Raw genomic sequence first — 15,746 nt, 5'->3', positions numbered from 1 at the left:
AGCAGAGGAGCCTGATGTGGGGCCCGATCCCCATAATGCCAGGATCACGCCCTGAGCCGAAGGCAGACGCTCAACCGCTGTGCCACCCAGGCGCCCCTGACCACAGCCCCTTATAGGTGAAACTTACACAACCACTAGCCATGCTCTTCCACTGCCCAGATGATTGACGTTGTGGTAGGACACTGAGAGGTTTCCTATAACTTAGCCCTACTCAGTATATATTTCCTAAAGAGTAACTAACATCAAGACTGATAGAAGGGCAAGGGCAAGGGCAAGGTGGGTGGTAGGGACACACAGAAGAGGAACAAGACATGGACCTCAGCCTCAAAGAGTTTCCGTTCTAATATTCTCGGTCCCTCACCTCCCTGTTCCTGATACACCTTAGTTGACAGGCTATCAGGCTGTTCCTGCCCATTCAGGATGATAGAGCCTACGTATGTCTCCACTGAACTCAGTTAGGTATTGGCACAACCAAGCCACGGTGTTAGTCACTTGCAAGAGAAGCAGTGATGAGTAAGCGTAGACTCCCAGTCCTCAATGATCTCACACTACGAAGGCAGAAGCAAGCAAGTGAAGTAACAGCTTTAATGCACGATGGAACGCTCACAGAACAGCAGGTTAAAGGAAGGACGAATCCCATCTACCTGCAGTGGAGGGGGAGGGAAGGTGGAATGCAGGGAAGTGGAGAAAAAGTCTTGCTCGCCAGCCCTAGATAGATGAGTCATCAAGAACTCCTCCTGCCTTCCCAAGGTCTATAAATAATCCCAGGTGCTGCCATTTCATTTAATTACTAAGCCTCTCCAGATGGAGAAAAATAATTACGCAGTCTGTACCACCGACATGATATAAAGAATGGGTTAGCAACTTGTGAACATTTGAGTTCTGAAGTTTGCTTTCGACTCTGAAGCGAGGGCAGAAGTGAAAAGGGGGCAACCACTGAGCCGGAGGCGTTAGAGAAAACCAAGCGATCGCAGTCGTATTCTGGGCAGAAATTTAAACAGAAATAGAAAAAAAAAAACGAGAAAGAAAATACCGGGACGAGGGGCCTCAACGTTGCCAGGAGGAGCGAAACTGAAACATCAAATGAAGAAAACTTATTGAAGAGCAGTTGTCAAAAAGAAACACTTTAAGACAATCTATAAATAAATCAGGATGCAATTTATTTATTTCTTAAATGTACAAGACATATGCCATTGACTGGGCCGCCGGATGCAGACATAATAAAAGTTTTATATCTTGGCGTCTGAAGCAAAGATTCAGAAGAGACTCTACCCAGAAAGGTCTACCAAGGAGGCTGGCGAGAACATCACATGAGAAAAGTTTCTAAACCATGCATTTGTAATTCCATAGTTCAAGGGAATCAGGAAATACAAATAAAATTTTAGGCATTCCCACAATGACTACTAGGTAGTAAAATGAAGGAGATGCCCCCCCCCACATAACGATAAATGCAGCAATAATCATGTGCTTTTTGAAAAAACACAATCATCAAACCTGTAAACCCACAGTCATCACAACTGCAAAAAGCTCGGGGATACCAACTTTGTAGGAGCATCAGATGGAAAGCCAGTAAGAGGTCTGAACACCAAGAAGTCACGAGGATTCTGACGGGAAAGGAGGGGAAGTGTTCAACAGGAACAGTGAAGAAACAGTGGAAGAAAGAAAAACCAACTCAGATGGTGATGATGGAAGACTTCTTGGTCTAAAAACATACAGGCCTACTTAAGGAAAGGTCATTCTGAGTACCTGGCATTCTCGACTCAATAAACTTAAGCGGGAGCCAATCAAATCCTTTTGTGTGTTGTTTTCAAAGCAAAGCATCCTTCCACAAATTACCCAATCATTCCCCTGTCATTTCAGCTCTCTTGTCAATGTAAGTTTTTCATATTTCTTTCTTTAAACAGATAAGCTAGGTAGAGTATTATCAGAATAACAATATTTTTAAACAGTATTTTAATGGCATTTGGTATTTTACATTTTTTTTTAAAGATTTTATTTATTTATTTGACAGAGGTACAGACAGCCAGCGAAAGAGGGAACACAAGCAGGGGGAGTGGGAGAGGAAGAAGCAGGCTCATAGCAGAAGAGCCTGATGTGGGGCTCGATCCCATAACACCGGGATCACGCCCTGAGCTGAAGGCAGACGCTTAACCGCTGTGCCACTCAGGCGCCCCGGTATTTTACATTTTTACAGGAATTCAAATCAGGCTAACCGCAGAGAATAGTAGAGATTCTACTCCAACAAACAGAACACAATTATTTTAATTTCTGTATTTCTATAAATTAGCTACAAAAGCACTTACTCTCTTTAGTGGTTTAACAACAGATATATCCATCCCTTGCCCATTCTTATTTTAATTGATTTGTTTTAAAAATCCTTTAAAATCAACCTTCCCGCTTGCCGTTCTAGATCTTCTAGAAGGCTGCTGACCCAAAGATGTGTGTGAATTAGAATAAAGGTGGTCTTTTCTCTAGACACATTACTCACCAGTGGCTATGAAGTGAGTGCACCTTCTAGAATTGTGTAGCCTCAAATGTGCAAGAGCATATGCGGATGCCGTAATTCATTATTTTCCCTACATGGAAGCGGTCCTTCCTTCCTGCAATGGTGTTCCTACAAAGCACTTGGGGGAGACCTAGCTCACCATCTTTCAGCATTGATGTCAGGGACGCTGGGTGGCTCAGTCGGTTAAGTGTCCTACTCTTGATTTTGGCTCAGGTCAGGATCTCAGGGTCATGAGATCAAGCCCCAAGTCAGCTTCATGATTGGCATGGAGCCTGCTTAAGATTCTCTCTTTCCTCTACCCTTGTCTCCCTCCCCCACTCAGCCCCTGTCTCCCCCTCCACCTGTCCCCCTCACTTGCTCTCTCTCTCTCTCTCNAAAAAAAAAAAAAAAAAAAAAAAAAAAAAAAGTCAGCCACCATTTAAACTACTGGCGCTCAGGCTAGGGGTCATGATCTTAAGATCATGTTGACATGAAGGCATGAAGATTGTGCTGCAATGGGAATGAATGCTCCCTCCGAAGTAGAGAGACAGCCCCTACTCAGGTCTTGATCAGGGACATTTTACGTAATAGCTTCCATATTTAACTGAGAAAAGAACAGTAAACACTATGTAGGTTCAACATTCATGCCTGTGAGCTACAAGAGAACCACCTGCAGGCAACCTCTAATCTAGTTCCTTGGTCAACCACGTGCCCATTTGGCTTGTTTCAGTGCTTTGGAAACATTAAGAACTTCATGATATCCAATCACAGCAAAGGCAGTGGGAGAGCTGAAATTAGGCAGAATAACAGGTACATAATGGGGAAGAAAAAAGAAACAAAGATATTGAAAATTAAAGGTGTGAGAAAATTATTCTAGGGTACGGAGTAAGTTAACATCAAGACAACAACATCTACATGGAACTCAGCCTTCCCTAGACATGCACTTGTCATTCACGTCATGTCACTCTGGATAATTAATATGTGGGTTTATAAGCACCAAGTCAGCACACAGCCTCTTTACAAATGTAAGGGTTTCTCCACTCACCTCTTTCTAGCCATTATCACATGCAATTCTGACAGTGAGGTCCTTGTGGGCAGGAGCGGATTGCATTTATTGTATTTAATGTAGCAACTAGTGCCCTTCCTGGCACTGAATCAGTGCTGAATAGATGATAAATACTTCTTCAATACCAAAATGCAAGATACCAGGTTTGAATCTGAAAATATATATGAAGATTTATCTGACTACTTGGGGGAAGAAATTTAACATTCTTATAGGAAGACGCAAACTACAAAGATCTCAAAGTATGGAATGTTACTACACTGCCAAATTAAAATAACAGTAATACCGTCTTCCTCTCCATTGAGTGACATAGTGTGGACAAAGATGTATAAATGCGTATGTGGACTTACAAGGAAAACAAAGGAAGCAGCTCAACACAGCTGGCATCTAAAAAAAAAATTCTGTTCTATTTTACGTTGTCTACCTTCTATGTTGTGTATATAGAGCAGCAAGCCAAAATTTTTAGAAGGACTCATCAGATGAAATATGTCTTTGTGTGTGCACTAGTAGTCATTTCCTAGAAATACGTTAAAAATTTAAAACCTACATTTCACACTGAGGTGTTTTGCTGGTTTGTACACCAATGGGCTTTGCCTGCTTAAGACTGTAATTGGTCTTACATTTCACAAGAGTTTATAGAGCTGGAAACACAGAAACCTTCTGGTAGCATATACTGTGAACTGGTTCTTCCAGGACTCACAGAAACATTGTTAAAATTTGTTTTTCTCTAAGAAAGGTGACCTAGACAGTAGGACCGATTGGGCTGGGCATGGGGTGGGCAGGACAGGAGGAGAGGGTAGATTTGATGGTGCAGCTACAGGAGTAGAGGAATAGCTACAAGAAAAGCAGGGTGCCAAGAGAACAATCACAGAAAACAAGGGATTAACCATAGAAGTGGGTACTGTTTAAGAATGGCTCAAGTGACCTCAGTATTGCATAAGGCAAACCAATCATGGTTTAGATGAAGAAGGGGTACAGACAGAACCCAAGGAAACGGCCCACAAGGCAGTGCCCAAAATAGACTTCTGTTGATGCAAAGAAGACACATAGGTCTCCATCCCATAGAAAAAGAATTGCATGGATATAGATACAGACTTTATTGGGCATTGAACAAATGTCTACTATGTGCCAGAGCCCATGTTAGGGGCTTCATTTAATGACTACTTACAATCTTACAATCTTGATGGTGTAGACAGAAGTTGCTACTCCCATTTCACAGGTAAGAATACTGAGGTTGGAAAGTTTAAATTACTCCATCACCACTATGCAGTTATTAAGTAGAAGAGATGGGACTCAAAAGCAAATAGTTTTGACCTTAGTGAGTTTTTAAAACACTATGCTCAACTGATTTATGAACGTAATCAGGGAAAAGAGATGTGTGAAAGAACAATGGGGAGATCAACCAAATACATAAACAGAGAACTTACAAAATATCAGACCATGAGCCATGGTAAGAAATATGTTTTATAACATGATCAAGTACATACCCACTATACTTCTCCACATAAAAGCAACTAAAAAAAAGTTCTGCAAAAATATTTACCCTTATTATGAGTAATACACTCTGATATTTTCTGATTATTTTTTCTATTCTATCATCATTCTAAAAGTGCTGGCAGGATTTACTGAAATTATTTCACGGCCCACTAGTAGGTCAGAACCCACGGTTCGAAAACCAGTGCCATAACCAATCCTAATGACCATCACTCTCACTGTTTCTGAGGTTTGGGTGGAATATTGGGTTGTTCAATTTTTCATATATAATCTTCCATTTGAACTTTTATCCATGAAAGGAAAGGGGGGAGAGGTAGTTAAGAGGAAGAGAGGGCAGTGGATAGAATTGTCCATCATGGGTCACACACTAAGAAGAGTAGTGAAATTAACATACTCCAAACAACCATGGCTCCATCTCAAAGACAAAGGCGGCTGCCCCAAAAGGCAGAGTATCAAAGACCCATGGTGGAAAAGATTCTGATGTCTTAAATATTCCTTTGAGTTGTCAGAAAGACATCATTGTCCAACAATGACTCACTGATGAAAGAACACTGCTACATAGTCTCCAGGCGAATTTTAAGACTGAAAGACAAGTCACATGCTACTGCTCAGGTTACTTTCTGGCCAAAAAAGCACCAGGTCTCCTCTCAGTTACTACGGCAAGACACTTGATGGTTGACACTACTTTAATTTGATGTGACTTATTAAAAAGCCTGGACAGTATTATCCCATGGAAGGATACAAGGTTTGGCTTCTACCAATAGAAACCAACACATGAACCAGAAGAAACGCTCACTACAAACACAACGAAAAGGAGAAAGAAAGGATGGGAGTTCATAAATGTACTAGCTTGGAAACATCTTTAGTTACCATGGGGATTTCTGGGAGGGAAAGAAAAGGGGTCTCTTCAGGGAAGTGACTGATGCTATTTATTCATCTACTTATAAGTAATGTCAAATTTTAAAGTTGCTCCGAAGAAAATCACCTTTTTTTTTTGCATCAGCCTTTTAATATGCTGAAGGAACCTGTTCAAAACGCTTCAGTAGTGAAGTAACTTAGATGATAAATGTGTTCTTCAATCTGTGCACCAGTCAAGTAGCAATAAAATCAGAATAATTCATGCAAAAATTTTCATTATGTTTCTAAACATACTTATTTACATTTTAAATCACACATTAGACAATATGAAATATCTTTCATTTAGACAGGTGTGAACTAGAAAACAGATGCATTCATTAAACATAGAACAATTTGGCGAATTAAAAAAAAAAATACTCAGAGAACTCTCTGGTTGAAGTACTTGAGCCACCATTAACTTACTTGAAAAAATATGGCCATGGCTCCGATTATTCTGTTTTCAGAAATCGCGGTTTGAAAGCTGTCAAAGTCATCTGGATTATAAAAGAAAATCTGCATCTGTAAAAGAACAATTAAAATATGTATTAGGAAAAACTTCAAGCTTACACAAAAGTAGACAGACTAGTAGGAGGGACCCAGATTCCTCACTTCTTAAGATTTGGCCAAATGTATTCATCTATCCGTATTTTTCCTCCGCTAAAGTATTAAGGGCAAACCGCAGACATCATATCATTTTGCCCCTACAAACCACACAATCACACATCTTCTCAAATAACCAGAGTGCCTTCATGCTACCCAAAATAAATAGTGGTGACACCTTCTGATTGCCTGATATTCATGTCATGGTGAAAGTTCCCTATTATGGAGCAAGATTTTAATGGAGTAAAATATCTTGAAGCAAAAAAAAAACTAAGCCTGTGAGATTCAGTTCACGTGCTTAAATTATAAAAACTTAAATGGGCACATCTTTATAAGCGACACTCTTTCGGAGGAATTTGAAGGGGTCAATAGCCCAAATGGAGTATTTCAGTGAATCCACAAGAAATTTAATGGTAATAATAATAATAATAATAATTTACATTTTCATGCTTGCAAAACTGTACCATTCATTATTTCACTTAATTCATCGAACAACCCCTGTGAAGACAGGGCAGAAATGACTACCCTCAGTTACAGATGAAGAAACAGTGCTTCAGAAAGTTGATGTTAACTTGGCTAAGACTGAACATCAGAGGAAAACTATAAAATCCAGTTGCTCTCATTGTAACCTTAAATACCTTCTCTTACATTTGGGTAGAGTTTCTTACTCAAAAAGCAGAATGTAGACAAAATCAACTTAACATCATTCTATGATCTTAATGCTTGAATAGTCTTTGATATGTAGAGAACAACAATGGACCATGGAATGTTCTCGAAAGAAGACATACATAATAAAAATAACAGATTTGGGTTTCTACTCTAGCTTCTTCATTTACTTGCCTGGGAGACCTCAGACAAAACAAGCCTATTTCAATGTATCAGCTTCTTCATGTATAGAATCAAGTATTTGTTTACCTTTGGTGGTATGGAGGTCAAACGACTCATTGTGGTGTACAGAACGGAGTAGCATCATGCCTACACTTTATCTGTGCTCAGCAAATCACTATCATCACCATCATCATCATCATCACTATCACCATCATAATTTAAGGTTAACATTTGCCAGACACCTTAAAATTTCTAATAAGACTGTGATTCCACTCAATCTTCTGGAAGGATCCTACCCCTTACAGAAAATCAGATCTCCTCTATCATCCATTACATCATCCCTATTTCCCAAATGACATGATGCTGGTCTCCACAACAAACTGAACCACCACACCCCAGAGGGAGTCTGGAGATAGGACACTGAATGATAAATTCCCAGAGGGGAAAGCTAAGTCAGAAAAACTAGCTGCAGTATAGATCAAAGGTTAAACAGAGCTGAATTACTTGAGCCATCAAGAATAAGGTGACACTTCTATTCTGAAGGGTAAAATCAGGTGGCCCAATCAGGATACTTTCTAGGAAAAGTCAGGCACCCAAGTGGATGAAAGAAGGATGGGTAGATGCCTTTGAAGGACTTTCTTTCTTACAGTGAATTATTTTTCTTACACTGTGAATTCTTACTGATTCAGGCAGCCTCTTACAAATGTGTTGCCTTTAGGTTTGGACAGCTTTAGACATCATGCATTTACATTGAGAAAAATCCATTCAATGAGGTGTAGATTAAAAGAGTTTAATACTTAGGTGAATTGCTTTGGGTACAATGCTACGAATGCAAGAAAGAAAACTCCACACAAGTATATTCAGAAAATACACTTCAGTTTCCTTTTCAAACGTAGGCCCTCAAATTAAGTAAGTTCACAGAAGTTTTTCTTACTCCACAGTGCATGAGCAGGGGTGGTATTGTTTAATGCATCACCTGAATAGTGTGTGATACAAAATACTTTAAGACTCTTCAAGGGCATTTTCATTTACGACCGGGTGAGGAAATTCATTTTCAGAAAATGTCTTTGAGTCATGGCTCCACCCAGCAGGATAATAAAATGTCTCATAAGGAGAACAGTTTCAGAAGTCTGAAATATCAATTTTCCTTACTTTTTCTCTCAAGTTGTAGTCTACTGAATTAAGTTAACTTCTGAAGCTATATGAAATATGAAGAGTAAGAAGTGGATGGAGTTTTTTTGCTGAGTGAACTGGACTTTAAATCACTTTGTCGTTATTGTTGACGAGACGAATTGGGGCAGAAGCTGGAAAACTGTTTCCCAAAACCATCTTTGGAGGGTGTTGGGGTTGCTACTAAATGTTGTCGGTAGCTCACTGGCTTTCTGCATCTGCTCTCAAAAGCCATACCCAGAGTCTTCCCTCTAGCATCACCGTGTTCTTCCTAATAAAGCAAATCTCAGTCATGCTTACTTTGTGTATTAGTCTTCCTCCTGAAGAACCAGGAAGGAAAAGATCAGGAAAATCTGGCAATAGAGAGATCTATGAACTCTTCCACACAGCCTTTACCAGCATCCCTGATTATTTACATTTTATCCCATTTGCATCCTCTCTCTCTCTCTCTCTCTCTCTCTGTGCACAGAGATACAGAATTTCTTTTTATGAATCACCGGGTAGTAAGTGGGAGAAAATATGCCCCTTTACCGCTAAATACTTGAGTGTGTAATTTCTAAGAATTAGGACAGTCTCTTACATAAGCACAGTATAATTATTCAAATTAGCAAATTTCACATTGATACAATACTGTTATCTCATTCACAATCCATTTCGAATTTTGGCAAATGCCCAAATAAAGTCCATTACAGTCATTATTCTGGTTCTTAGTCCAGGAATCCAATTTAGGATCAAACACTGCATTTCAGTGTTACGTCTCTTTATACTGACCCCTCCTGCCCCTATTCTCATCTGGGACAGTTACTCAGTCTTTCTTTATTTGACCAGTGTGAAGTATGCAGGTCAGTTGTTAGGTAGAATCAGGGTCTGTCTCATGGTTTCTCACGATCAGATTCAGGTGACGCATTTGGGGCAGGTTTCTGCAGGAATGCCATTGCCTTCTCGTCGCACTATATCGGGAAGTGCATCCTGTGGATTTCTCCCAATACAAGGGGTGCTTAACTTGATCATATGCTAAGTTGCTGTCTGGCAGGCAACTCCACCATAAAATCATTAATTTTCCTTTTATAATTAGAAAGTACTCTGTAGGGAGCTACTTGAAATTACATAAATACATTGTTTGTCATCTAAAGTTCATCCGTTAGTCTCAGTATTCACTGAAGATCTTCTTACTGTGCTACCCCTTCCATATGCATGAATGGATTCTAGTGTAAGGAATAGCTTTCCCTTCTTCACAGTTTATTTATTTATTCATTCATTCATTTATTTAAAGCACATGAACTCATTTATGTTGTTTCATTCAATGGGTTATAATCCATTACCATTATTTATTTTAATGTACAAACTGTCTCACTAGGAGACCTTTTGCACAGTAGGAAACCCTCCAAATGGATTCCTCTGCCATTTTGCTAGGTCCCCATCATTTTATACTTTTCAGCATCTCCTTATTAGCTGACACAGATGTTCTAGACTCATCTTGTATTTTTCCCGCTTCAGCCTTAAAACTGGTCAAAACTCGGGTGAGTTCTGGTTCCTTTTAACAAGGAATGGTATTTAAAGACATTATATCCTTAAATCAGTATTTTCCAAACATGTTTGAGATTAGAACATTTGGTTCTTCAAGAAAATTATACTGCTTAAGGCTCAGTGACTCTATTCCAACCAGGACCTTCCTTGCAAGGGAAGGAAAGCTGGATCAACTTTATAAATGGATGTAGCTCTACCACGCCGAGTGCCATGAGACATGGAAGTCTCCTCAATCACAGAAACAAACTGTGTTAGATCAACTAAAAAGCCACTGGTAGACTATACACCAGCGCACAGTCAAGGGACCAGTTCTTCAAAATCCTTCAGATTCATGAACAAGCCTCACAGACCTGGGTGGATCATTTGATTCTCCCTTGTGGAATGGCTGGACTGGAAAAACATCCAGCATTTCTCTAGCCAGATCAGGGTGATAGACAAGATAGAGTATCACATGGTATAACCTGACATTTGTAAAATAGAATTTTACAAAGAGAAAAAGCCCTACCAGTGACCAGGAGGCATATGACAAAATATAGATATGGGAGTGCCTGAATGAATAGCAACACCTCCAAGTAATGGGAGGGGGATGAAATGGATAGTGTGAGCATAAGGTTGACAAGGTCAGTGCTCTATTGTTGAAGGGCACAAGCATGATGCATACAGAGTCACAACAAAATGCCCACTTACTTCCCCTTTCTCTTGCCTTGAGCCATTTTCCCCCCTCGTACTTAAAATGACTCTAGGTGCAATTTGATATAAAAACTATCTTTATGCCTGGTTTCCTACTTGAATCACTAGTGTTAAGCTGAATGAACGCAAAGCAACAAATCTGAAAACTAGACCTTTCTACATTTTTATTAATGTTATTTTCCAAACATTTAGGGAGTGCTTACTGTATGCAAGGTACTGTACTATCATTCATGAATACTCACTGAGGTAGGTACCACTGTGATCCTCATTTTATAGCCAAAGAAATCCAGGATTTCCAAAATTTACAAAGCAGTTAAGGAATGGTGGGGGGAACTGTCATAGGAACTTAATCTTTCCAATCCTAGAGTTCAGGTCTTAATTACCAGGCTTCCCTACAATGGACAAGTGTATTTGCTTACTACCCATTATGTATAAGGTACTATGACAGACGAAGACACAGTTTATGCTTAGAAAGATTGAAATATCAATAAAGAGGGGCAGTTGGGTGGCTCAGCTAGTTAAGCATCTGCCTTTGGCTCAGGTCATGATCCCAGGACTCATGAGTCCCGAACTGGGCTCCTTGCTCGGTGGGGAGTCTGCTTCCTTTCCTCCCTCTGCCCCTCCCCCTCTGCTCGTGCTCTGTCTCTGTCAAATAAATAAATTCAAAAAAAAAAAAAAAAAAAAAAAAAAAAAAAAAAAAAAAAAAAAAAGAAAAGAAAAGAAAAGAAAAGAAATATCAACAATGAGAGAAGGCTAATTCTTTTTTTTGAACGCCAAAGTTAGAGTTGTAGGTAAATGTACCAGAAAAAAAATATGGCAATGAATGGCTCTTGGACAAGTGAGGCATATAGTAAATGAATACTAAAATAATGTGGGTGATGGGTTAGAAAGGACATTTCCTTGAAGGTGGACTTTCTATCATCTTATGTTACGGTTATGCATAAGTCAGCTCTCACATCTCCATGATAATGGAGGCAAGAGGCAATGACCCCAACATGAGTGGAAAAATCCAACAGAGACTTCTTTGTGATTTAGAAAACTCTACATTTTAATCTCAAACAACTGGTATTTCTACAACATGCATCCCCCACATACCTACGTGCCCAAGCAAAAAAATGATAAGTAAGGAAAGAGCATGCAGATAGTTCAGAGGAAAGGCAATCTGCTGAAACATGCCCTAGACATTTCCAGATACTGTTGGTCATCTTCAATGGAGTGGAAGTATACACACAGGAACAGCTACAGGAGAAGAACAGACGGAGAGGAAACGTAAATGGGACAGGATAAAGACGGTAACAGGAAAGGCAACAGCGAAATTAAAAACCACAGAAGGTGGCAGCTAGCAGGACCAAGGAGGTGAAATGTTCTTTTCTGATCATTTTCGGCACCAATCTGGAGTAGGCCAGCTGCGAACACGGTGGAGGACTAGAAGCACATGCCCAAGTATCAAAGTGTGCAGTAAAGGACAGCAAAATTCCACACACAGTTAATGATCTGCTGGTTCCACTTGCTGGATCACTTGGAGAGGATGATGTCAGAATTGAAACTGTTGCATAATAACTTCTTAATCTAACTTGATTTGCAGAGTGTGCTGCACCTTAACCGCTATGAAGCCAGGTCATACACACTCAACACCGCACGTGCTACTGCTTTATTCTGCCATTGTCATCAGACAGGAAGATCGATGCAGGCAGGAAGTACATCTGCTGAGTCAAAGCTAGGTCTTTAAGAGCACTATTCATTGTAAATTGTAGTAATTTGTTTTTGGCGTGAATAACACAGGTGGGGGCTCTGGGTGGCTGGAAGCAAGGACAAATGATAAATCCAGAAACAATATAATGAGTTTCTTCCTATATATAGGAATAAATAACTAAATGAGTAGCAAGGAGGGACTAGAATACCAAGAGAATGAATGGATTTAAATCACTGGAAGATTTTTCAGGGGAGTGCAAATATACGCCACAATCACTTGGAAATGCTAAGTGGCCCCAGGTATGGTTCTGCTAAACAGAGATTATATTACTTTCTCTTCAATCAAAAGAAATTCAAACCATTTTCTACCCAAGTAAGTAGCCTGAAATTTTGATACTTTAACAAAAGAAAATCTAGTCATGTAAATTATGGAAAGCATGATAAATACATGCTATATACAGTACACAGAAGTAGAGAAACACAAACACTCTGAATTCAGAACCATTATAGGGGCATTTTGTTTTCTATCAATGAACAGTTTTTACCCCCAGTTACTTTTTAAAAGGGTCATTATTATATTTTTACCCTCGTGATTTTAATTTTATATGTCAATTTGTCTAGGCTGTGTTGCCCAGCTGTTTGGTTAAACATTACAGATGTTGCTATAAAGGTATTTTTTAGATGTGATTAATATTTAAATCTGTAGACTCCGCATAAAGCAGATTACCCTCCATAATGTGGTGGGTCTCATCTAATCAGGTGAAAGCATGAAGTGTCCCTAAGAGGAAGGAACTGTTTCTGCAGATTCTAACACAGAAATGCTGCCTGGGTTTCTGGCCTTCAGACTTAAGAACACAAAATCAACTCTTGTTGGAATTTCCAGCCCGTTCTGCACATTTTGGACTTGACTGCCCCCACAACTGAACGAGACATATACCCTCAAAGGTCAGGACTGATTTTAAGCATCTACATAAATACATGTATATGTGACTATATATCACATTCTAAAACCATTCTGCGAATCAGTCATTTTTGCAGCTTCCTTAAGCTCTGAGCTCTAGCAATCTTCATTCAGTTCTAACAGGGCTCTTCCCTGGAGAATAGAGCCCCTGTTAAAACATAGTCCACACTCTTGTGGCTTACAGCAAGGTGGCCATGAAGCTGGCGGACAACATGACCATGGATGACATAAATGGAGATCCAAGAGCTTGGGCTCTAAAGTCAGACCTGACTCGAATACTGAAGACACTTGAGAGCTCCAAGGCTCAGTGACCCTTCTGTCCAACAGGGGTATAACTTACCTCATCACATCCACTAAGCACATGCTTTGGTAAAGTAAGAACACATTAAGCACCTCCCATGTTTTATTATTACATATCTTTATTACTTTACGCCCAGAAGGAATATATGAATTAAGGTGAAGATGAATTGTTTCCACAGGCCAGCCAACAACCCAGTGAGTCATGCCATAAGGTACAGCAAAGAAATGTGTGTGTAGGCTTCACCCAGCCTTCACTGGAAGGCTATTTCTAGAGGAACTGTGCTCCAAAGAACAGCAGGTGTTCAACACCTTTGTAGGCAAGGTAGCATTTAAATAAACATTCTGAAACATTTGCTTTATACAATATCATTAATCACGGAGTACGCTAATCCTTAATTATTTCCTTCTTTTTTTCCCCCCCTTACTTTCCCTGTAACATGGAATTATCTTCAACTACTTTACAGCAGGAATCCCCACTTCTGGAGCAGAAGAATGCAAAGTGCACACTAGGGCTATGACTCCTATACACTGAGGTGCTGGGATGATTTCTGGGATCCCTTTAAAAAGTCTCTGTGTGTTACCTGTTTGTGGCATTCTAAATCTATTCATCAGTTGATCTTTAGAATTTCTGGTTCGATGATGCATCTGATTAGTCACATAAATATTTAACCTTTGTATTTTGCCCTTGGTAAGGAACTATTCAGGCTCTGGCTTACAGTATTAAATTGAGTTTTTCAGGGATTTACTATGCCTGATACACGAGTTATTTCTTACAGTTCAGCCTAAGTTCGGACACAAAGGAGGTGGGTTCAACATCTGCCTGTATGTTGGCCAGCTACCCTTTCCATGTCCTCAGGAAAGGGAGAGGTAAGCTACAGCTCTCCCATTGAATTAGCTGTGTGACCCGGTTGAAATCAGTCGCCCTCTCTGAGTCTTAACATCCCCATGAGTAAACGGAGGATAAGACATGCACCACTGGATTATAGTGAGCATTAAACAAAACAAGTCAAGGAAAGCACCTCCCACAACGTCTGCCATCCTGTAGACCCCAAATGATTCACACGTCTCTAACAATTAGTTAACAGGAAGAAAACTGGAGAGAAGTTAGTGAGAGGATTATTTGCAACCACCCCAAACTGGAAACCAAACACTAATCATTAATGGAACTGATAAAAAAATTGTGAGAGTCACACTGTGGAATATGCACTATAATTACGGGTAACAATATAGACGAATCTCACAAGCAATGCTGAGCCAAATAAGGCAGGTACGAAAGAAGAAAGAAAAGAAAAGAAAAGAAAAGAAAAGAAAAGAAAAGAAAAGAAAAGAAAAGAAAAGAAAAGAAGAAAAGAAAAGAAAAGAAAGAAAAGAAAGAAAGAAAGAAAGAAAGAAAGAAAAGAAAGAAGGAGAGAAGGAGAGAAGGAGAGAAGGAGAGAAGGAGAGAAGGAGAGAAGGAGAGAAAGAAAGAAAGAAAGAAAGAAAGAAAGAAAGAAAGAAAGAAAGAAAGAAAGAAAGAAAAAAGAAAGAAAGAGAGAGAGAAAGAGAGAAAGAAAGAAAGAAAGAAAGAAAGAAAGAAAGAAAGAGAGAGAGAAAGAAAAAAGAATTAAAATTAGAAAAGAAAAAAAAAGAAGTTCACCGTGTGATTCTATTGAAATGGAAGTACAAAAACTAGGAAAAATTCATGCAGTTAGAAGCCCACACAGTGGTTACCCATGGGGGCAGTAAGTGGAAAAGGGATTGGGGGGCTGCTAATGAGTGCTCTTTCTTGATCTCAGGGATGGTTTTCATACAAGAGTATGAAAATTCATTAACCTGTATTATTATTTGTTCATTTTCCTCTTTGTATGATATTTCAATACCAAATAAAATTCATGAAATGCTGTGCTTTTGAAACTGGGATAAACAAAAGCATAATGCCACCTAATAAGGAGAGCAGGGAGGAGTTTGCATCCCTGTGTGGGACCCATTCTCCCTCATGCAGGCCACTCCAATTCTGAGGGTGAGGCTAAAAGTAATGTATCTGCTGGACAGAGCAAGTT

The 15,746-nt window shown here is 39.6% G+C and overlaps 1 protein-coding gene across 3 annotated transcripts in view; it reads right to left on the bottom strand.

Moving 5' to 3' along the window:
• Nucleotides 1–15,746, bottom strand: part of PTPRG (protein tyrosine phosphatase receptor type G) — a 691,435-nt gene that overhangs the window by 198,842 nt on the left and 476,847 nt on the right. For all 3 annotated transcript variants that reach the window (XM_019795516.2, XM_019795515.2, XM_019795517.2), the window contains exon 5: nt 6,363–6,458. In XM_019795516.2, the coding sequence (XP_019651075.1) occupies nt 6,363–6,458 (96 nt within the window). The remainder of the gene's footprint in view (nt 1–6,362; nt 6,459–15,746) is intronic.

This window comes from Ailuropoda melanoleuca, chromosome 4 (genome assembly GCF_002007445.2).
Source record: "Ailuropoda melanoleuca isolate Jingjing chromosome 4, ASM200744v2, whole genome shotgun sequence".
NCBI lineage: Eukaryota > Metazoa > Chordata > Mammalia > Carnivora > Ursidae > Ailuropoda > Ailuropoda melanoleuca.
The sequence above is the reverse complement of the archived record's forward strand: the minus strand, read 5'-3'. Positions and strand labels throughout refer to the sequence as shown.